Source organism: Panthera uncia, assembly GCF_023721935.1.
Source record: "Panthera uncia isolate 11264 chromosome C1 unlocalized genomic scaffold, Puncia_PCG_1.0 HiC_scaffold_4, whole genome shotgun sequence".
Classification (NCBI taxonomy): Eukaryota; Metazoa; Chordata; class Mammalia; order Carnivora; family Felidae; genus Panthera; species Panthera uncia.
This window is the reverse complement of record NW_026057585.1, coordinates 96620734-96643174: the sequence shown is the minus strand read 5'-3', so window position 1 is coordinate 96643174 and position 22441 is coordinate 96620734. Positions and strand designations below refer to the sequence as shown.

General features: G+C 44.8%; 1 protein-coding gene across 1 annotated transcript in view; it reads right to left on the bottom strand.

The window, feature by feature from the left end:
• The window catches only part of MTOR (mechanistic target of rapamycin kinase), a 132841-nt gene that overhangs the window by 83504 nt on the left and 26896 nt on the right, over positions 1-22441 (bottom strand). Inside the window, exons 14-25 of the mRNA XM_049618104.1 lie at positions 20840-20962; positions 20139-20228; positions 19930-20022; positions 19107-19241; positions 18736-18865; positions 17168-17418; positions 6033-6119; positions 3287-3454; positions 2695-2807; positions 2206-2368; positions 983-1075; positions 123-269 (exon numbers count right to left, since the gene is read on the bottom strand). Coding sequence (XP_049474061.1) covers positions 123-269; positions 983-1075; positions 2206-2368; positions 2695-2807; positions 3287-3454; positions 6033-6119; positions 17168-17418; positions 18736-18865; positions 19107-19241; positions 19930-20022; positions 20139-20228; positions 20840-20962 — 1593 coding nt within the window. The remainder of the gene's footprint in view (positions 1-122; positions 270-982; positions 1076-2205; positions 2369-2694; positions 2808-3286; positions 3455-6032; positions 6120-17167; positions 17419-18735; positions 18866-19106; positions 19242-19929; positions 20023-20138; positions 20229-20839; positions 20963-22441) is intronic.

The window sequence follows — 22441 nt, the reverse complement described above, 5'->3', positions numbered from 1 at the left end:
AGAAAAACGCTTGGGCTGGTCTTTGGTTGTTTTACGCTGGTGGCAGCAAGAGCTAAGAGTTCTAGACAAGAGAGAAGAGCAGGCCTCTCCTTGCCAAGTCCCCCCGGAAAGCATGGACCTGCCTTTTGAAGGTTGATGGTGCTGACATGCAGTTTCTTCATGGGTCCTGTTTCTACCGGCCCACTGGCCAACGCATCCCCTTGGCCACTCCTCAGCATTCGATGCTGGTAAATCAAAGGGTCCTCTTCTTCATCAGCAAGGGTGTATCCCTGCAACCAGAGATTCACAGAAAAACCCTGCCACTCCTCCCAGTTTGGAAAATACCCTTAATTAAACCCCGGGAGGGTCCCACCTTCTGGAAACGTCAGGACCTCAACAAGAAGGAAAAAGTTTAACGCATGGACAAAATGAACCACGGGCCGGCTATACTCCCCACTGCGGACCCATCTCCGCTGGCCACTCTTGGTCACACTGACCGCACGGACTCCGTAGTATGAGCCACGCAGCTGGCGAAGCCCCAACAACTGGGGGCAGTGATCAAAGGGACGAAGTGTCAGGAGCAGGGGTGGCAAACAGCCCCTTGCCTGGCTTTGCTTGGCCCTACAGCCAAGAAGAGTTTCCTCATTTTCCGATGGTTGGGGAAAAAGAACAAACAAAGGAAGATGAGGATTTTGTAACACATGCAAGCTGCTAGAGAAGCACGCTGTGGTGACCGCAAGCAAAAACGCACCGGCAGGTGGCCGGGCTCATTCCCGTCCACGCGCGGACAGCCACTTGCGGGCCGCGGCGGCAGGGCCGAATCATTGCGTCAGAGCCCAGGTCGCCTAGAGAGCCGAGCAAAACTGGCTATCTTTACAGAAATGGGCTGCCCGTCGCCGGTTCAGAACTAAAAAGCTAGGTGTGCTCCCACAGCTAAGACCACGTGAATACCAACGAGAAAAGACAACGGGGGACTCTGAAACAGAAAGAAAGTGCAGTTCACCTTGACGATTCTGCAGATGAGGACGTCATAGCGCTGATGGTTGATTCGGTGTCGTACCAGGACTTTATTCACCATTGGAATGAAAATTTGGTACTGAGAGAGAAGAGGGAAGAGGTCAGAGATGCCACTCCGAAGAGTGGGAAGCAGAGAAAGGATCATTACCACCACTATGTTGTAGCTAGTTCTTTTGGGTTTGGGGTGGCTTGGTGTTATTCAGAAGAGTCATTTCTCTCTGTCTCCCTTTCACACACGCACACACACACTACATTCCTAGTCCCCAGCATCTTCCATCCGGGCTCCTGCGAGGCCTCTGTGCTCTCTCCGCTCCCCCGCTTGGCCTAGTCTGTTCTTCCACACGGCGCTGAGGGTAATCAGCTCAGATCACAGTATCCCTGTGCTCCAGAGCCCGCAAAGACTTCTAGACTTGCCTAGGGTAAAAGCCAGAGTACGTATCATGACCCACGGTAGTGATGTGCAAATTCTGATGAGCAGCAGGATAACCTGGAGGGTTTATGAAACCAGGGACTGCCAGGCTCCACAGGCAGTTTCTGGCTCAGGTCTGGGCAGAGGCCCGAGAATCTGCATTTCTAACAGACTGCCGGCAACTGACACGGACACTGCCTGTCCAGGGACATCTGAGAACCGCTGGCCTATTGCATCTCTGTGCCCCACTGCCTCATCTCTATGACCTGAACTCCAAGGCCTTTCCCCTGAAGCTCACTCCTCTGAAGACACACGCCTTTCCGTGATTCCATAGACCCTTCAAGCATGCTGCCTCCTCACACCTTTGCATTTGCCACTCCTTCTGCTGGGATCCAACCCTGTGGGCTCACTCGGATTCTGATGTTTACATCTCTGCTCAAACGTCAACTCAGGAGAGAGGCCTTCGCGCTCTACCCTAAATACACAGCATCCCTCCCCCACTGACACTCTGTGCTCTTATGAGACAGGCTGTGCTTATTAGCTTTGCCTCACTGGAATCGAAGCTCCATGAGAACAAGGACACCATTCTGTTTACTGCGTTACCCGCGGAACAGCACTTAGCCCACAGAGGTGGCTCAAGAAAGATTTGCTAAACAGATGAAGGAACAAAAAAAGCAAACAACTTTCAGTTCTCTGACAGTTGCTGAGACCTACAGACTAACATATAGAGACCTTCAGAGAGAAGGTCATCTTCCCAAAGCCGGGCAGAAGAGCACGTTCACACAGGGGTGCGGCCTCACCTTCTTCCCCAGCTGAAAGACAAGCGAAGACAACGTGTCCATGGCCGTGGGACGCAGTTCCGGGCTCTGGTCCAGGGTTCGAACGATCGGGTGAATGATCCGGGAGGCGTAGTCAGTGAAGTCCAAGGACTCTGTGAGGCGGTCTACCGTCTCTAACGCTGCCCTGCAATTGTTAACCGACAGTAGCTGCTAACATACGGTCCTCAAGTGCGAGAAGTGGCTCAGGGTTATCTTAACGGCACCAAACGGGAAGGAATGGCCTCTCCGGTATCACATGACATGGATCCAACATATATCCCAGGGGGATGGGGACAGCTAAGATTTCCATCAACCTGGGACATTTCTGAACTAAAATAAAGGGAGCTGAGGTATCAACAACAACAACAAATGGAAAGATGGCCTGGGAACTTAAGCAAGGGACATTTTCAACAGAACATGAAAGGCTTAACTGCGGTTAGTGATGGTTAGTCCCAAAGGGCAAGTGCGTACTTGCGGGACGGCAGGGGGACTTCAGGGGCATCAAACAGCTTCACGATAGGAGGCAACAGCAAGTGCAAATAGTCGTCCAGGTTGGCGCCGAACAGCTGGATGGCAGCCAGCAGCTGCAAGAGGGAGCAGAAGGCTGGTGATGAACAAACACAGGCAGGCACCACGTATCTAAGCACACGGAGGGGGGTGATGGTTTAGGTAACTCCAAATTCTGTGGGGACTCGAAAGGCCTTCAGTAAGTGGTCTTGAACTACATTCTTTTGGCAGCACTTCCCCCCTCTTTCATTTTGCTTAGGGATTGTTTTGCTTTCTCTGAGCTGATTTCAACTGATACGGAATCAGCTGCTAGACAACAGAGAAAACTGGTGTGGGATAAAACATTCACCACGAATAAGCCATGAAAGGAGACAAAACACAAGGACAATCGAGGGAGGACTGTAAACATCCTGTTAACTGCACGCCTCGGGGATCAGCGTTCTTTCGGATGGAGCATCACCCTGTCACTCAGAGCAGGGTCTCGGCTCTTAGCTGATCATCCCCGGACTGTGAGGGATGCCGGCAATCTCTCTAGAGGACGCCCTCATGGACTCACCTTGATGGAGACGATGCGGCCTGGGCTGTTGTCATGCATGAAGACACGTAGCATGTGTGGGATCAGCTGAGGCAGATAGAGCTTAAATTCGCCCCCAAGGGCTACCACGATTTGCTCAATGAGAAGAATGATCGTGCTCTGGATCGAGGTGTTCATGACCCAGAATTCCTATAAAGAGGGAAGAGACAGAGAAGCAAAGCCAGGTGCCCTTCTGCCGAAACATGAACCAAGGAACAGAGATGGTCCAAAAAGAAGGAAATACGCAGTGAGCGCAGTCTGCCCCGTGACAGACCCCTTGCCTACCCTCCTCTCCCCGGGCCTCTTTGTAGCCCCTGTCACGGTCACAGTGCGCAAATTAAACCGCCTTTCCCTGAATGCAACCAGGCTGCTTTGCTCTTCTGTGCTTTGCCTGTGTTCTTTGCCTAGAACTCCTAAGACCGCTAAGCTCCCGTGGTCTTTCTAGCCCCGGCTCAAGCCTCACTTCCACGAAGGTTTTCTCGCTCTCCTCCCATTACACGCTTTGGGTCCCTCTGCCCTCCTCTTTTCTAGCACCTGTAATACTTAATTTTCTTTGCCACCTTCCCTCTACTAGACTATAAACTAATCAAGGGCAAGAAACCCCTCTGAGCCATCTCTGTCTCCCCAGAATCTAGCACAGCACCCGGCAGAGTCCAGCCACCGGAACACGTTGACACAGTGAATGAGTGACTAGGCTTACATCACTCAAGGGGCTCCCAGGTGACCCAGGGTGGATTCTTTACTTTGGGTACCACCTGGTCTCTACCAGGGGTAACTCCAGTGTTAACAAGGTTTCCTGCCCCTTCTGGATCTAGACTTTGCTACACAGCACCTGCCATTTGTCCCACATCATTTTCAGGCCTGGATGATGCCACAAAAGGAGCACTTTTTCTATACCCAGAGAGTCATGTTCCATATAAGTTACTAAAAACTTGGCTGATCGGCCACAGATCCTGCCTTGGTACCCCCAAATTGGTCTGAGTTTCTGACTCCAGGAAAAGCTGTCATTTCAAGTCAACTCAAAAAGAGAGCTGCCTACTACCTTGCCTAAAACCTCTGGAGAGGGAGACTTCATGATGACAGAAGTTGAACTGATGACGGCAACACACACATATTAATACTTTAGGGCCCCCAAATAATTCAGGAAAGTCAATGGGGAAAAAGAGAGAGAGAGAGAGAGAGAGAGAGAGAGAGAGGAGAGAGAGAGAGAGCGCTCCTCAGAAGAAGGGCTTTATAGAAGCCTAAAGTATTTTTACTACAACTTTGAAAAAATCCTAATAGTTCAGAAAGTAAAAACCATACTAAAAGATGCTGGTAAAACTTTTATTTCTCTCTGCTCGGAGAGAGAAGTATTCTCTCTGAAAAAGCTATTTTCTCTAGACCAAAACCTCTGTCAAAGAAACACCACAGATTTTATGACCTCCACGGTTTGTCTGATGCTCACTCACTTGGACCGCACTGTGCCTTCTTCAGAGAAAGCCCACCCACCTTTCTGCTGTGCTACTATGGGCGTCTCTACCTCAAAGAAACCAGGCAGCCTGCCCAGGGATCACTGTTAACAGAGACTGTTCTCGTCCCAGGCTCGGGGCACTCATGAAAATGCCCAAGATCAACAGAAAGGAAGAGCCCTGGACTACCTTATCTATCTTGGAGGAAATGAAAGCTGCATTCTGCAGGTGTGAGGCTCCCTGCCTCAAACCCCTATGTTTTGGGCCCAAGTCTTTTTCGGGGACTAGGTCCCCGATTAGTCCAGCTTCAAACCACGAGTACAAACCACGAGTACACACGGCTGCGTCCCGGGCCCCTCCCCCCCGGCCATCCGCCTGCTCTCCAGCACTCTGCTCAACTTCCTTGTACGGAGGCCTCTGTGGCAGGAGTCGGGGAGCAAGAGTGGTTTTAATTATTTATACAGACAGGAGACTTTTCAGTTCTGAGACCCAGTTTCTGGGAAGTTCCAGTTTTGAAGTCAGCCACTTTGATTTCAGTCCTGCTGCTTCCTCCAAGCTAACTACAAAGAGCTGGCATAGAAGAACAGAAATCGGGGATGAATTGTCTTCCAATTCTTTGAGGGCACAGCCATCTCGGCAAAGCAAGTCCCCCAGCAGAGACATTTAAATGATACAGAACAGCAGGAAGCAGGCCTCCCCCTCAAACGGGAAAACGACATCGCCACCGATGGGGAGTCCTCTGCACCTGCTTAAAGCAGGTTATAAAATCTGGGATGTGAGCCTTTCCTCCGGTGCTGCTACAGTCAGAAGGTGGCATTTATGCTCTTAAAGGCGGTGGGGGAAAGCCTCGCCTTCTTCCTCAGTGCCTGCCAGGAGTTCATCGTATTTAATAGCCCTACGAAAACCCAATCCTCCAACCTCTCTTAAGGCCATGGTTTTATGGGCCGTAAGAAGGAGGGCTTTCCTGGGAACAATAGAGCACTGTTGTGATAGTAAAGTGAAATTGCTTTGTTGCGTGTGAGGCAAGAAACTCGAGAGTTTATTTCTGGCAGAACAATGACTTCAGTCTCCCTCCCCTGTTCTCGGGTGCCACAGCCTCTGAGGGGGTACCCCCTCCCCTGTCAACACCCGCTGGGGAACCGGGCCCCGCTTTTTATCCTCGGGCTGGAACAGCTCTCTGGAGACCCATGCCACAAACTGCCCACGTTATCCAAATCTGCCTCCGAACGTTCCTTGACCCAAACGCTGATGAACTGGCCAAAATATTAACTTCTACTTACTCTCATGAGGGTGACTATTTCATCCATGTAAGGTCTGATGTGGCTCTTCACAAAGGACACCAGCATCCCCAGCTGCTGGAACAGAAACTGGAATGGAGAAGAGGTCAGCAAGTTGGCATCAGGAAGGACGCAGGACTCCCAGGCTTACCCTAAGTCCGTGGGAACAAACGAAAACAACTATGGGATCGGTTTCCACACCATTCTATGCACTGAGAGTAAGTCTAAGAAAAAAAAAACCCAGAACCGAAAATTTTGGTGGTGACAGTGGTTGGGGCTAAAAACAACTGTCAGGTGGCTTCATACCCCAGGTGAGCTAGTTACTGCACAGCAGATGCCCTGGGGCCACACTGGCTTTTGTGAGCCACGATGCTACCTATTAGCTCTATGACCTTCATTTACCTTCTCTGCGCCCAGCTTCTTTGGTTGGAAAAAGCAGGTAACAGGCCACTTGTCTCCGAGGCTTATTTTAAGTAAAATGGGATAATAAATACCTGGATGTGAATACGATTAAGTGCTCCATGAACACCAGCTATCACTGAAAGATTTCTGGAGTTACTGAAGACTTAAAAACGGACAGGAAATTTGCAATCAAATGTAAATGTGTCTTGTCTTTTCAGTTCTAATTCACTACCACTTACTTTCTAAAAACACAGCTAACTATTATGGTTCATTTATAGTAATTAATTAATTAGATCTTAATTCATTAGTTAGCAGTGTAACTCTAAGAAACTTTGAACCAAAACAGTAAGCAAACAGGGGGAGGGATGGGATAAGGAGAGCTGTTCAGGTTGATACGGTACAAAAGTTAAGAAGAGGTGCCTTCTGCTAAAACAAGCTGGGAATGAAAAGACTAGGGGAAAGGCAACCTCTGCTACTAAAGAGGTCTTTAGGGCATAGTTTTTATCTTGTTAGGATCTTCAGATAGTGCTACGTGTCAATATTCAGTGGCGAATCATATTCTAAATGTCCCTCCCCAAAAGATTTTTATAGCCCTCTATGCCTTTGCCTCCCCCCATTAATAAGGACAATTTAGTGCGAACATACATATTTTCACTCTTTCCACATTTGGAAACTTGAGTAAGTTGGGGATAAATAAAAAGTGCTGTTTCAAATAGTGAGCAACGGACTTACGGACTCATTATCTGATGAGGAGAGACTGACAGGACAGACAGGGTTGGGCTCGAAGGGAGTGTGGACGCATTCTCTAACCACAAGGACACCAATGGATTCTAAGCAGTTACAATCTGCTCACCACATGGCACAGTTCCGATTCAACTCAGGACGGCCGTTCCTACCTATCTCTTGGGTGCCTCCTCATTGAATCGCTGACAGTTTTCGTGAAATGTTCTCTATAAAAGGACATTCCAGAGATCAAGGGGCGTGGGACTCTAAATATAATGGTTTTTTAAATTTTTGTTATGGGAAACCTGACAAAAGGTAGAAAATCAAAGCTGGAGAAAGAGCAGGGCGCTGGGGATGGCAGGGCAGAAAGGACAAAGCGTCCTGATCCTTGCTGTCATTTCATATTAGGTGTAACGGGGACGCCTCTCTGTGGCTAAGTCATCTGCAGCGGCCACACAAGGGTCCCCTCCACAGCAGCCACCTCATTTCTTCTCCTGTAGATTCTCTCATGAGATTTTTCTTCTCTTTTCCCTCTGAACATTAGTATTTTAAAAGAACATATAGTTTTGTTCTGAAAATATGGTGGGTTAGATATCCTTACTATGAAAAGCCTAAAGATAATGCATAAAAGGTAGTAAATATTGTTATTATACTAAGAGAATTGAAACCTGTCACAGAAAGCCAGACCTTCAGAGGGCTACATAGTAAGAGAAATGGTGACCCTCCCACCCCTAAAGCTGTCCAATGGCAAAAGGAGACAAAGACATCTGTCACCCTTGATGTGACATCTAGGTAGGAAAAAAGTCTCCCCCAAGAGCTTGTAATTTCAGTTCATTTTCATATGAGTTTAGATATGGGTTATTTGGACCATCTCTGTGGACTGAGAAACTCTAAGCCAAGAGATTAACTTAAGGTTCTCTTGGATCACAGGGCAGAAGCAAATGTAAATCTGGAGAGATGCGACCTCAGAGCCAGGGAATGCCAGTGGACTAGGATATGCGATCCAAAATTATAAAACACATAAAGACAGGCCACTCAGAGCATGACTCAGCAGAAACAATAAGTAGCAGGATCAGACCTATCAAGGATTTTATACATATTGGAATTATTGGATAAAAATATAAAACAGATCTGTTTAAAATGCTTAAATTCTCCCATTTATTTATGTGAGAATTTAGGGCGCCTGGGTTAAGCATCTGACTTCGGCTCAGGTCATGATCTCATGGTTCACGAGTTTGAACCCCGTGTCAGGCTCTGTGCAGACAGCTCAGAGTCTGGAGGCTGCTTCAGATTCTGTGTCTCCCTCTCTCTCTCTCTGCCCCTCCCCTACTGGTGCTCTCTCTCTGTCTCTCAAAAATAAATAAGCATTATATATATATAGTTGAACCTAAAAACTTAAGGACAGGTCCAAAGACACAGTTGAGGAATTCATGAACAGAAACAGGAAGTGAAGAAATATCTAGAAGGGAATCTCAGAGAGATAAAGATGAAAAATACAGAGAAGAAACTAACAGACATTAAGGACAAAGTGAGAAGCTCTACAGGTTGAAATGAATTCTGCAAGGAAAAAATCGAAGGGTGGAATCCTCATATTCGGGAAGTCCACAAATCCCAAAGAGGATGCAAGAAAGCAATCCGTATCTATACACACAATAGTGGAGCTTCAGGGCAACAAACACAATGAGAAGATCTGAAACAGACACTGAGAAAAGTGAGGTTAAGTGAAAAGGAATCATGATTTCTCAACAAAAGAAATGAGAAAACGTGGGATCTTATCTACAGTTGCAGAACCCACAATCGTATTCTCAGCTAAGTAAGGATTTTAAAAGAGGGTGAAATAAAAATGGTTTCAGATAAAACAGAAACAGAGAGCTTACTTTGATGGATGCTCACAAAAGGAATGTGCCTTGGCTCTACAGAAGGATAATGATGCTAGGAGGAAGCACTGAGGTGGGAGACAGAATAAGGAGAAGTGAGTTGGCAAGTGTCTCTGCACACAACAGTGATAACGTTTAGTTTGGTGGTAGAAAAAAAAGGGATACTTCACAATAACATAGTCTGAGCAATCGTTCTAAGTTTTGTATGTTATTCTGGGGAAAGACAGAGATACGGATTCATTTTTAAAATTAGGTATTAAAATGAGGCATGTGAGGCAAAATCGTAAGGGTAGAGAAGGATAACATGAATCCATCCTGTACACGGGGACATATTCCAAAGAGTTCAAAGATCGAAGTGTAAAAAATGAGGGGGCACCTGGCTGGCTCAGTCACAGGGGCACGTGACTGTTGATCTCAGGGTTGTGAGGTCACACCCCACACTGGGTGCAGAGATTACTAAAAAAAACAAATAAAAAGCTTTTTAAAAATGTAAAAAATGAGGCCAATCAAGTACAAAAAGAGGTAAAAATTATATGCATACACAGCTTTTTGTTACAGGATTATTTGAAGTATCAAAAGAGTGGAAAAAACGTAAAATACATCCACAGGGATGGGTTAAATGGCGGGGGGATATCCACAGAGTGGAGCGCCATCACCTCTCAAGGAAAGAAGGAAAGATAAATTTAAAAACTGACCATAACGGTTACCTCAGGGGGTGGGAGTGCAAGTTGGTGCAGCCACTCTGGAAAACAGTATGAGGTTCCTCAAAAAACTAAAAAGAGAACTACCCTACGACCCAGCCATTGCACTACTAGGCATTCATCCAAGGGATACAGGTGTGCTGTTTCGAAGGGACACATGCACCCCCATGTTTCTAGCAGCACTATCGACAATAGCCAAAGGATGGAAAGAGCCCAGATGCCCATCGATGGATGAAGGGATAAAGTAGATGGGGTATAGATACACAATGGAGTATTACTCGGCAATCAAAAAGAATGAAATCTCGCATTTGCAACTACGTGGATGGAACTGGAGGCTATTATGCTAAGTGAAATTAGTCAGTCAGAGAAAGACAAAAATCATATGACTTCATTCATATGAGGACTTTAAGAGACAAAACAGATGGACATAAGGGAAGGGAAGCAAAAATAACATAAAAACAGGGAGGGGGACAAAACATAAGAGAGTCTTAAATATGGAGAACAAACTGAGGGTTGCCGGAGGGGTTGTGGGAGGGGGATGGGCTAAATGGGTCAGGGGCACTAAGGAAGCTACTCCTGAAATCATTGTTGCACTATATGCTAATTAATTTGGATGTAAATTAAAAAAAATAAAAAATAAAATTAAAAAAAATAATAAAAATAAAATAAAATGTAAAGAAATATTAAAAAAATAAAAATAATAAAAAATTAACTACCAGTAGAGAAGATTTAATAATACATGATTGAACATTAAAAAAAAAAACAACCAAAGCCCGGTTACCTCAGGGGGAAGTGCGGTAGGCAGAACAACGGTACGCCACAGATGTCCATGCCCCAATCCCCAGAACCTACCAATACATGACAAAGGGGACTTGAGAAGAGGTGATTAAGGTTCAGGACTTTGACATGTGGAGATTATCCAGGTGTGGCAAATCTAATCAAAGGCGTCCTTACCTTAAAAGCAGAGAACCTTTCCTGGCAGTGGGCAGAGAGAAAGATCTGACAGCAGAAGAAAGGTCAGGGAGATGCAATGTTGCTGACGCCGAAGGTGGAGGCAGATGGCAAAGGAACGTGGGAAGCCTCTAGAAGCTAGAAGAAGCAAGAAGATGGATTCTCCCCTACAGCCTCCAGAAAGGAATGTGGCCTCAATGGCACCCTGATTTTAGCTCAGTATGACCTCTGTCAGACGTATGACTTACAGAGCCATAAGATAATAAATTTGTGTCGTTTGAAGCTATGAAGTTGGCGGTGATCTGTTATAGCAGCAATAGGAAATGGCAGAGGAAGGAAGAAACACGGAATAGGGATGCGGGGAGAAGTCAGACTTCACTGAACATATTTTATAGTTTTGGCCCTGGAACCATGTTAATGTCTTACATAATCAGAATGAACCTCAAAGTTAAATCAGAAAACCTAGTTAAATTGGAAAAACCTCAAAGAAATTTCTAAAAACTGAAAACAAGCAGAAACAATTTAACTATAAATCAAGTTGGTTGGACAATCACTCAAAGAATTTCAAGCAACTTTAAACACGGCATTTTAAGGGGTGCCTGGGTGATTCAGTTGGTTGGGTGTCTGACTTTGGCTCAGGCCACGATCGTGTAGTTCACGAGTTGGAGCCTCGAGGCAGGCTCTGTGCTGACAGCTCAGAGCCCGGACCCTGCTTCGGATTCTTTGTCCGCCTCTCTCTCTCTGCCCCTCCCCTGCTCATGCTCTGTCTCTCTCTCTCTGTCTTAGAAATAAACATAAAAAAAAAATTTTTTTTAAATAAAAAATAAACACAGCATTTTGGTGTATATCTCCAAAAGGACACAGCCTAAGAATAACAAAAAATTGCAAAAAACCTTGAACTGCATTCAGTATTCTTACTGTTATTACTAATACTGGTCATTTGCTATTTACATGTATATAAGATACATGTAGGTATGTATTTTGCAAGATAAAGCAAGTAATTATAGAAATGTCAGAACCAAGGAACAAGTTTTTCAGTGTGAGAAACAAGTATAAAATCAAAGTAAAAACTCTTAAAACTTAAATATGCATTACCTAATTTTCCTCTTTCTAAAAATTACTTATTTCTAGGTCTGTTCACTGAAATGGCTGAGAATAATGATATGTCAGTAGCAATGAGCACCCTAGCACACAAACTGCAGTTTCTAAGTACCATCTCTCACTTAAAGAAACCATAGCTCCGGGGACGCCTGGGTGGCTCAGTCAGTTAAGTGTCTGACTCTTGATTTTAGCTCATGTCATGATCTCACAGTTCAAGGGATTGAGCCCCATGTCAGGCTCTACACTGACAGTGTGGAGCCTGCTGGGATTCTCTCTCTGCTCCTTCCCCACTCATGTGTACATGCTCTTTTTCTCTCTCTCTCTCAAAATAAATAAACGAACTTAAAAAGAAAAAAAAAAGGAAAAAAGAAACCATAGCTCCTTGAAAGTGGCCATCACAAGGCTTGAGTGAAATGTACTTGATAAGCTCAATATATCTTTTTTTTTTTTTTTTTTTTTTTTTTGCCAGAAAGCAAGAAAGCGATCAAAGACCAAGACCACTGGCAATGTAAAAAGAACACAACAGCCACGTCGAGTGGGATAATTAGATCATGAGAAAAAACAGTGCCTTCAATGAACAGAAAACACACACACACACACACACACACACACACACACACGCACGCACGCACACAAGTTGATACTGATACTCCAAAAACAACAGGGGTCGTGGGGTGGTGCCTGAGTCACCTTGGAGAGGTTGCAAAGGACCTGATTCATTAGTCTGAAAAACTGATAAATAAAACAATCGTGCGTTTATTTTGCCCTTCCTGCATGAACTATATTTCAAATTAACTAAATAGTTGATAACATAAAGTTCTTTATAGATAATTGCTAGCTAATAAATCCAGAAGGGGTAACAGAATTAGAAATCACCGTTTTCCAGTTGCCAATGAAATAATGGTTCTACAAAACAATCTTCAATGAGCACTAAAAGGATTAGGAGAAAAGCTGATGGGGAACACAGGATCACAGTACCTGAGCCCATCGATTACCTTTTATGTTACTAGAAGTGGATCATTTAGAAAAGACTTGCTTACTAACTGTTGAAATAGGAAGTATGCGGTATGAAGTATTTCTCACCAAAAGAAGGAACCTGAATCTAACTAAGCATCTAAATCTAACCAGTTTACAAGAAGTTAAAAGACATCTTGAAGATATTATCAGCCAAATCCAGAATGGGAAATTCTATAGGAAAAATGACCTGCTTCCTTCACAAATAAATGGTATGAAAAAAAGTGGGGTAAAAAGGGGGACAGAAAGACAATTGGATATATCAGCTGAATGCCACGTGCAGGCCTTATCTGGATTATGATTTAAATAAACCAAATGTAAAAATACATTTTTAAGACAAACAAGGAGGGGGCCCGGGTGGTTCAGATGGTGAAGCGTCTGACTCTTGAGGTCAGCTCAGGTCTTGATCTCGGGGGTCATGAGTTCAAGCCCTGTGTTGGCCTCTGCGCTGGGTATGAAACCTACTTAAGAAAAGAAAAGAAAAGAAAAGAAAAGAAAAGAGAAAAGAGAAAAAAGAAAAGAAAAAAAGACAAACAAGGACATTTGAAGAAGTCTTCATATTAGAAGATACTAAGGAATTATTTTTAATTTTGTAGGTCTTGTAATTTTGGTTATATGGGGGAAAAGCTTTTTATTGGTGAAATAGTATGATACCTAGAATTTGCTTTAAAATACCCCAGAAAAAATGTTTGTATGTGGGGGGGGGAAGAGATTGGTGGGGGTGGTAGTAATAAGATGAAACCAAATTGACAGTGCTAATAATTATTAATGAGTATGGGAATTTGATAGAAGTTGTCCGCTTTTGTTTACTACTGAAATATCCCATTATAGATCATTTATTAAAATTAAAGATGGCCAACAAGTAGAGGGCAAAAGACAAGAAAATGAAAGCTTAAATCAAGCCCCAAAAAGACAGAAAATAAAGAAAATAAACAAACAGATAAAGCACTAGATCAGATGGTAGAAATAAGCCCAAATTTACCAGCAATCACAATAAATGTAATTGGACTGAATGCAAAGATTTTCAAACTAGATTAAAGGGATAACCTAGCTGCATTATTATACATATCATGATCATGAGTGACCCATCTAAAGCAAAAAGTCCTTAAGACAATTAAAAGTAAAAAGATAATAAAAGACATCCTCCCTCCCTCCAAAAAAAAGATGGTGTAGCTATATTAAAACTAGGCAAAATAAATTTTAAGTTATTAAAGATATAAAGAGTCATTGCAAAATGATAAAAGATTCGACTTATCAGGAAGATATGATTTTAAATTTGAACGTACCTATAATATATCCCCCCAAGTACATACAACAGAACTGACTAAACTATGAGAAATTAATAAAGCCAGCATTGTAAAGGGAGGTTTTTATCTCACTTCTCTCAGTAATGGACAGATTAAGCAAACAAAAAATTAACAAGAATACAAAAGACTTGAACGCAGCAAGTAGTAAGTTCAAATCTAACGACATACGTGGAACCTTGTGGATAACGTTAGCAAATACACACTATTCCCAAGCATGGAGGAAACATTTATCGAAAATGGACCAAGCATTAGACTATTAAGGTGGTTTCAGCAAACATCGAGGAATCACAAACCCAATGCAATTAAGTCAGAAGTAGATATCCAAAGAAGAAATCTGAAATCCTGTAAATCTGCAAATTAAAATATCCATTTCTGGATAACTCAGGGACGCAAGAAGAAAGCATAGGAAACATTAAAAACACTTCCTCCGAGCAATAATAGCATTACATTATTATTTAGCTAGAAAGAAGGAATAAACTACTGATCCACGATGAACTCAAAAGGATCACGTAAAGTGAAAGAAGCTAGACACAAAAAACCACATATGATTCCAATTCTATGAAATGTGCACAGAAGGCAAACCTACAGACAGAAAGTAAATAAAATGAGTAATTTCCTAGAAAAATGTGACCAAAACTGTTTTAAGAAGCAACAGAAAAGATAAACAGATCTTTGAACCTATAGTAAAAAAAAAAAAGAGTAACAATTACAGGCAAATTCCACTCAGGATTGCTGATGTAAAAAAATCTCAATTAAGTAGTAGATATAAAGTCAATGTATTAACAAAATACATCATAACCAAGCTGGTTTTAGAACAAGACTTCAAGAATACTTCAACATTAGAACATATCCATAAATTCAACATATGAACACCCTGAAAGAGGAAAAAATATGCGATCATCACGCCAGACAAATAAAAGGCAGTTGATAAATCCCATACCTGTTCGTGATAAAAACTTTAGCAAATTAAGAACGCAAGGGAACATTTATAACCCTTTCAAAGCTAATTACCAAAAACCTACAGCAAACATTATATTCAGCAGTGGAATCTTTACAGCTGTCCCACTGAAATCAGGAACACGGTGAAAGATTTCCACTTTGACTGAGCTAATCAACATTGGGTTGAAGGTCCTGGATATACAATGAGAAAAGCAATAACTAACTGGTTTACAGACTAAAACAAAAAACTAGAACTATCTTCCTTCCTTCCTTCCTTCCTTCCTTCCTTCCTTCCTTCCTTCCTTCCTTCCTTGTTTTTTTAAGTTTGAGAGAGAGAAAGCATACATGCGCTAGAACAAGCGTGAGCAGGGTGGGGCAGGGCAGAGAAAAAAATCCCAAGCAGGCTCCACGCTGTCAGCACAGAGCCCGATGTGGGGCTAGAATTCACAAGCCACGAGATCATGACCTGAGCTGAAATCAAGAGTTGGATGCTTAACCGACTGAGCCACCCAGGCCCCCCTATCTTTCTCTTTTTGTACACTGTATGATTATCTAGAGTGAAAAGCTAGATGATTAGAATTAGTAAGAGTTCAATGAGGTTGAACACATAAAAATAAACTGCACTTCTCTCCTCCAGGCACAAAGTTAGAAAATATACTTTCTAAAAAGATACTATTTCCTCCAAATGTACATCAAGTTGAATATATTATCACAGAGAGAAAAACTGATCAGAAAAATTAATTCAAGTATCTTTATAACACAGTACTCTGGGGAGCCTGGGTGGCTCGGTTGGTTGAGCACCGACTCTTAATCTCAGGGCCGTGAGTTCAAGCCCCACACTGGATGCAGAATTTACTTTAAAAAAAAAAAAATTAAAGGGGCGCCTGGATGGCTCAGTTGGTTAAGCGTCCGACTTCGGCTCAGGTCATGATCTCACAGCTCGTGGGTCTGAGCCCCTTATCGGGCTCTGTGCTGACAGCCTGCTGGAGCCTGCTTTGGATTCTGTCTCCCTCTCTCTCTGCCCCTTCTCGCTCATGCTCTGTCTCTCTCCTTCAAAAATAAATAAACATAAAAAAAAAAAAATCAAAAACATTAAAAAAAAAAAAAAGCCCCCTTAAACTTTATTTAGCAGGTTTGTGGTCAGTAGTGGCATAAGTATAATAATCACAGAAGCACTCTGCAGGTTCTGTGGTTCAGAGAAAGGAAAGAGAACAAAAGGGAGCTGTGGGGAAGGAAAGGGGAAAATTCTACCTCACAGGAATGTGCCAGCTGTTAAAAGTCGAAGAAATGGTAGAACTAGAAAGTCCTTACTTTGCAATCAGTGTGACAACTGATTCAGGCAAGGGTCACCTATGAATACTCAGCCACGGGGTAAAAGGTAGTCAGGGAACAGGACAGTCGTAGTCTCTAAGTATCACCCCACAGATTACTCAATGGCTCACGAAAAAGGCAACTTTACGATGGAAAGATCTGACAGATGCCAATCTAACCGTGTGCTCGAACTCATGATCAACACTAATGGGAGAAGCTGACATTATGAGATCTGATAAGAACGTCACCTCTGCAGTATTCTCACTAAAAATGATGGACTTAGGGGTGCCTGGGAGGCTCAGTCGGTTGAGTGTCCGACTCTTGATTTGGGCTCAGGTCATGATCTCACAGTCGTGGGATCGAGCCCCACCTCGGGCTCTGCACGGATAGCGCAGAGCATGCTTGAGATTCTCTCTGTCTCTCTGTCTCTGTCTCTGTCTCTGCCCCTCCCCTGCTCTTTCTCTCTCAAAATAAATAAACATTAAAACAACAACCACAAAACTGATGGACTTAAATCTAATCATGAGAAAGCAACCAGAAGTCCACACAGTGGAACATTCTCCCCAACAAATGCACTGAACTCTAGACACACACACACCCACCCACCCATTCATCGCCATTCTGAGGGGATAACCCAGGAAACCGGGCCGAGCCAACCACACCTGTTCCGTCAAGTGTGAGGAGGGAGGACAGGTGCTCAGCTCAACAGCCAGCAGAGGGCAGCGACAGGAAGCTGATATGCAAATAATCTGCCTCAGCGGACCAGCTGGGGCTCAGGCGGAGGGAGCAGGGGTGGGGTTTTAGCTACTTACCTCCCGGATGGCCCCGTCACAGACTCGAATGACGTTGAGGAACGTGGGCATGACCTGGGGCAGGAACTGCACACACTTGAGTCCCAGGGACTTGAAGATGAAGGTGATGGCCTGGACTACCATGGTGTGATGGTGCGAGAGGGACTGGTCCCGGAAGATCCGCATCAGCGCCACCATGGACACGGCGGGGTAGAACTCGTCCAGGGGCAGGTTGCCCATGTTGACCAGCATCTCGCTGGTGCTGTAGTCAGCTAGGACAGAACGACGGCAACAGTCACGAGCTATACGTGCGTGATGTGACTCCGACTTGGAGTAGAGCCTGGCGTGCCACCAACAGCCCGAGCGCCATCGGCGTTCACGGGGAGGACAGAGAACATCAGGACCCAATGAATAGGCTGTCACCATTAAGGCTTCTAAGAGTTTCTGGCTTTTCTCTGACCCCAACTACAGAAGCCTAGAATGGTACATGATGGGTTTTCCTTAAACTGCTCTGTTTAACTTAGCTTCTTATCATTACAAGTGACAACTCTGAAGTTGAAACCGTCAGTAAAAATAATCATACCCCCTAAATGAAAGTCAAGGCCAACTCCCCAGTTACCCCCCAAATTAGGCCAGCATCTGTTCAGTAGCTGCTCGGTTCCTCTAGGGACTTCAGAGAAGGGGGTGGCAAATGCCACCAGACCTGAACAGCAAGGATCTCAAAGACTGGGTGAGGGGAGGCTGAACGGTACACTGAGGAGGGTAAGAACTCAGTGGGTCAAGAGGCTGGACAGGCACTGCCGAGTAAGGACAAAACCCGCAGGGACCCGGCCCCCACTCTGCTGAGACCCAGGACCCACCCTGGGTCTGACAGGGTGCTATCATAGGTACACTTCTCTAACACAGAAGAATACATTGGAAGCAACAAGGTTCCTTCCATAGAGTTTGGCAACAAATTATTTGGGGAACACAACATTTTGCTGGAAGGGCTGGGAGAGCCACTGCTGGATTTTCATACTTTTGGAAATAAGTCCGCCCTAGAAGAATCTGCTGTAACCCCATACCCTACCCAATCTCTCAGGCTACTTGTCAACAGACAGAGGGGCTCCAGAGCCAGACCAGTTGATGGAAAAAACAGCCCTGGATTCTGAGAGCTACTAGTTTGTCTATGCCCCCGAGCCTGGCCTCAGATTTCCCTACCGATTAAAACAGAGAAGATAAATTCTACCCTCTTGCTCCTTGGACACCAGGAGAATAGAAAACATCAAAGAAGGACTAACAAAGAACGACAGATGAACAGAGGTGAGGGAGTGATGATTCACATCTCTCTCATCAGCACCAAAAAGCGGGTACAGGCTTAGCCTGTAGACCCTTGGCAAAGAGTCTGGACAGATGTAAGGATTCCAGACACATTGGGAAGCAGCATCCCTATTGCGGTTTAAGACAAAACTCAACTTTCCACTCAAAAGTCATGAAGTGAGCCGACGTGCTGTCATTTGTTAACCAGCCCAAGGCTCTTTCCAAACATAGCCGGCAAGCGCTTCGTGAGGCAGGATGTGATAAGTCTCTCATCAGTCCCCTCAACTTACAGGAATCCTGACTTGACTTGGATTCTGACAGGCTAACAGCAGAAGCGTCGCGGGACTGGTCAATCATGCCAATGTTCACTTTGTGCTTGTAGGGATCCAGGGCCCCCAAAAGCCCTAACACACGGATAGCCTGGGTGGGGAGGGGGAGGGGAAGAAGAAAACATTCATCACAGTATCCGATGACCATAGCTTTGATGCGTATTCCTCTCGATGTTCCATGATACCCAGTTCATACCTGAACGGCCAGCTATGAGAACGAAACAGGAGGACAGGACGTCTAACCAACATGCTCTCAAGAGCGTGTTAATGCCACAATCTCTCTCCATTCTTCCAGCAAAATCTTTAAAGACCGAGTGTGCCACGTGCCCTACCTCTCTCCGTGTACCCTGGTTCTGCTCAGTCTTCAGAAAATTCAGCAGGACCTCAAGCAAAGTGGGGTACTTCCTGTAGGGCTCCACCACATAGCCAGTGCTGGCCACCAACTGTCCCAGGGTCCACAGAGCCACCTGGACAAGGAACAGATCGTGTGGTCGGTCGAGTCAGTAGGAGAAAGCATGGTCTGTACTCTTCCTTAAATAATTACAGCGAAGTATTAGAGGCTTTTCCAAGAAAAAATGTTTCCAGTAGAGTTCTGTTAACCGCCAACAGAAATCCTTGAGAGTTCGGGCATAAAAACAAGGCCACAAACCGATGCCAACAATCACTGGATACAGAAAAGAGCCCCATCTTCCTCAAAGGAAACACACAGTCCTTCCACATCCTGAATGATTAATGGGAGAAATCGAGCTTCGAGGGAAATTAAGACTGTTCTTAATGTTAGTCACCTAATGGCCTCAGTGGCCAAAGTGAAGCCAGGACTGGGGGTGGGGGTGGGGGTGGGGGCTGCTGAAGCGTGGCTTTTGCTTCCCCAGCCACAGGCCCAGGCTTTCCTTCTCCCTCTGGGGGCCGGGGCTCTGATACATGATCTGGATTTTTCTTTGAGCTGCTACTTCCTCAAAGTTGTCTCCAGGTCAGGATGACAACGAATTCTGGTTCCATATCTTCCTTCCCTTTACTCAGCAGATACTTCTGAGCACCTACTGTGTGCCGAGCTCTGGGTCGGGCACTGGCTGGGGGCAGTGAGTGACGAAGAGAGACAAGGGCCCAGGCCTCCCAGGGGCCTGTCCTGCTCAGTCCAGAAAGAGCAGTACTCACCTGCCTTTTGGCCAACAGGGAGGAGTCCTGGAGCATGTCCATGATGATAATAAAGAGTTCATCAACCCATTTCCTCATTTCTAGGCCACTGACCTACAAAACGAAAAAGACCGCGGTAGAGAAGATTAGAAATTACGGCCTTATTTTGATTTCCTCAGAGGCTAAACAGCATTCTTTCCATCCTGTGGAAAAAGTGGTTGTCCCCTTACCTGAGCCAACTCTCCTATTGTGGCCAAGACATTATTGATCACACCTGGGTTTGGATCAGGGTCTGGATCTTTCAGTTTCAATATTAAAGCCTATGAAAAGAAGGTATGAGAAAATGAATGCAGGACAGAAATCTACCAGGAACCTTTCTTTTACATAAGTAAAATTCACCCAAGAGACCATCTCAGTCACAGATAAATTACTTCTAGGCTTTACAAATCCAGGATTTCTCTGGAATGTGGATTCTAAAACTTTTCTGAGCCCAGTCTGACATATGAGAGAGCTGGGAAGTGCCATGATTTAAAAACGTTTCCCATGCCTCCTCAAATGATACCTGTGTGATCATCTGCCCAGATGCACGTAGATTCTGAAAGATTTCACATGCCTCTAAACGCATTCACATTTTAAAGCTCATTTTTTCTTCATTTTGAAGGAACAATTTTATGCCACTATTTACCTACTTCTTTCCAGGCACATTTGATGATGTGCTGGAACCATCATTTCTTATCTCTTATAAAGAGAGCCCTTTCCTGCAATTGGTGGGATTTTTGTAGTTCTTTCGCTGAGAAGGGCCTGATGGGGCCCTCGTCCCCGAGCCTGGGGCCAAAGAACTTCTCTACTGAAACACTCCCATCGTCCCAAATGAGCTGACATAAGATCACCCGGAGAGAAAGTGCCAGTCTCTCTAGCTATTGTGGGTTACCTTCAGAATGGGCTCCATGTAGGGGCGGATGAGCCGGGGGGCATTGGAGACCAAGTGGCCCAGCATGCGGGCACTCTGTTCTTTGATTCTCCCAATGCCGCTGTGCTCCAGCTCTGTCAAAATCTGGAGGGAAGAAAGGTTCGTATGATAGAGGAAATTCTAGAGACGAACGGTGTGTCAAAGGGGAAAGGTGGCAGGGAACCAGAGGAAGGAACCAGAACTCCACTACGGATCAAGTGGCTGCTAGATATTCCACAAAGGCAAACAGTGGGACACAGCAGTGGTGGGAAGAGAGACGGTCTGAAACCAGTCCCAGCTCCCACGGTCCCACGATCCTCCCCGAGCAGAGCTGTGACAGTGCAGCACAGTCACAGGAGACTGAGAAAACCACCAGGGACAGTATGAGCAGGGGTCTGCAGAAATAAGGATTGAAGTGGGGCATCTGGGTGACTCAGGTGGTTGAGCATCCAACTTTGGCTCAGGTCATAATCTTGCAGTTCGTAGGTTCGAGCCCTACAGTGATCCTCTGTCTCCTTTTCTCTCTGTCCCTCCCCTGCTCACACTTTATTTCCCTCTCTCCCTCAAAAATAAATAAACATTAAAACAAAAAGAGAGAGAGAGAGAGAGAAATAAGGTATGAAGGAAGGGCTCTCTTTTGAGAAAAATCTCCATCCAGACAGCAAATCACTAAGAGGGCTTATAACTAATGACAAAAGAATCCAAGAACAGTCAGAATAGCTATGATGTTGAAAGAAATATTAATACTCAGTAGTGGTTTCAGGCACATCTAAACCCCAACAGTGAGGGATTATATCAATAGATTCCCCTTGGACCTTTATGAACAGAAATAACATGTTTGTTCTGACATCCTTAAAACACCTGCAAATCAGCACGTTCTACTCATAGTGACTTCATAGAAACAACTTAATATAGACAGACTTCTGGTGAGCTGAAGTTGCCAGAAGGAAATCTCTGAACCATGAGAACAGTGCATGTTAACTCAGCTACCCAGAGGAGGAGTCTACAATTTCACATTATATCTTGTCTCCGGTTATTGATTTAATAATTCTGACTTTCTGGATCCCCCTGGCAGCCTGTTTTTCCCCTGTCACAGCAGACAGCCGTGAGAGGGGATGGACAGGGATGCTGAGAAAGGACCCACGTGCGCAAGGAGACGCAGGCGGGGAGAAAATGTGTGCCCGTGAGGAGAGCACAACTCTCGGGGGCGGAAAGGGCCACTTCAAAGATCCCCGATTCATTTCCAGAGCCAGAGAGCATTGCTGTGCCCCCACAACAATACCCAGCGCCCTCTCTGGTGATCAAGGCATCAGAAAAAGGCCAAAGCACATTTAGGTAATGTCCCTTATTATCAAGGCATGAAAATGTCCAATTCACCTTGGGAAGGTCTGTATATGCATTTGAAAACAATTAGAAATTTTGGTGTTACCAGGGCTGAGCTCAGTAATATTCTCATTAGGAGATATTTCTGTTTCAAGCTTCTTTAGCAGGATTTGGGCTGGTAGGTTCAACAATGATTTCTTTTCCTTCCCCAAACCTTAGAGATTTTATATATATATATATATATATATATATATATATATA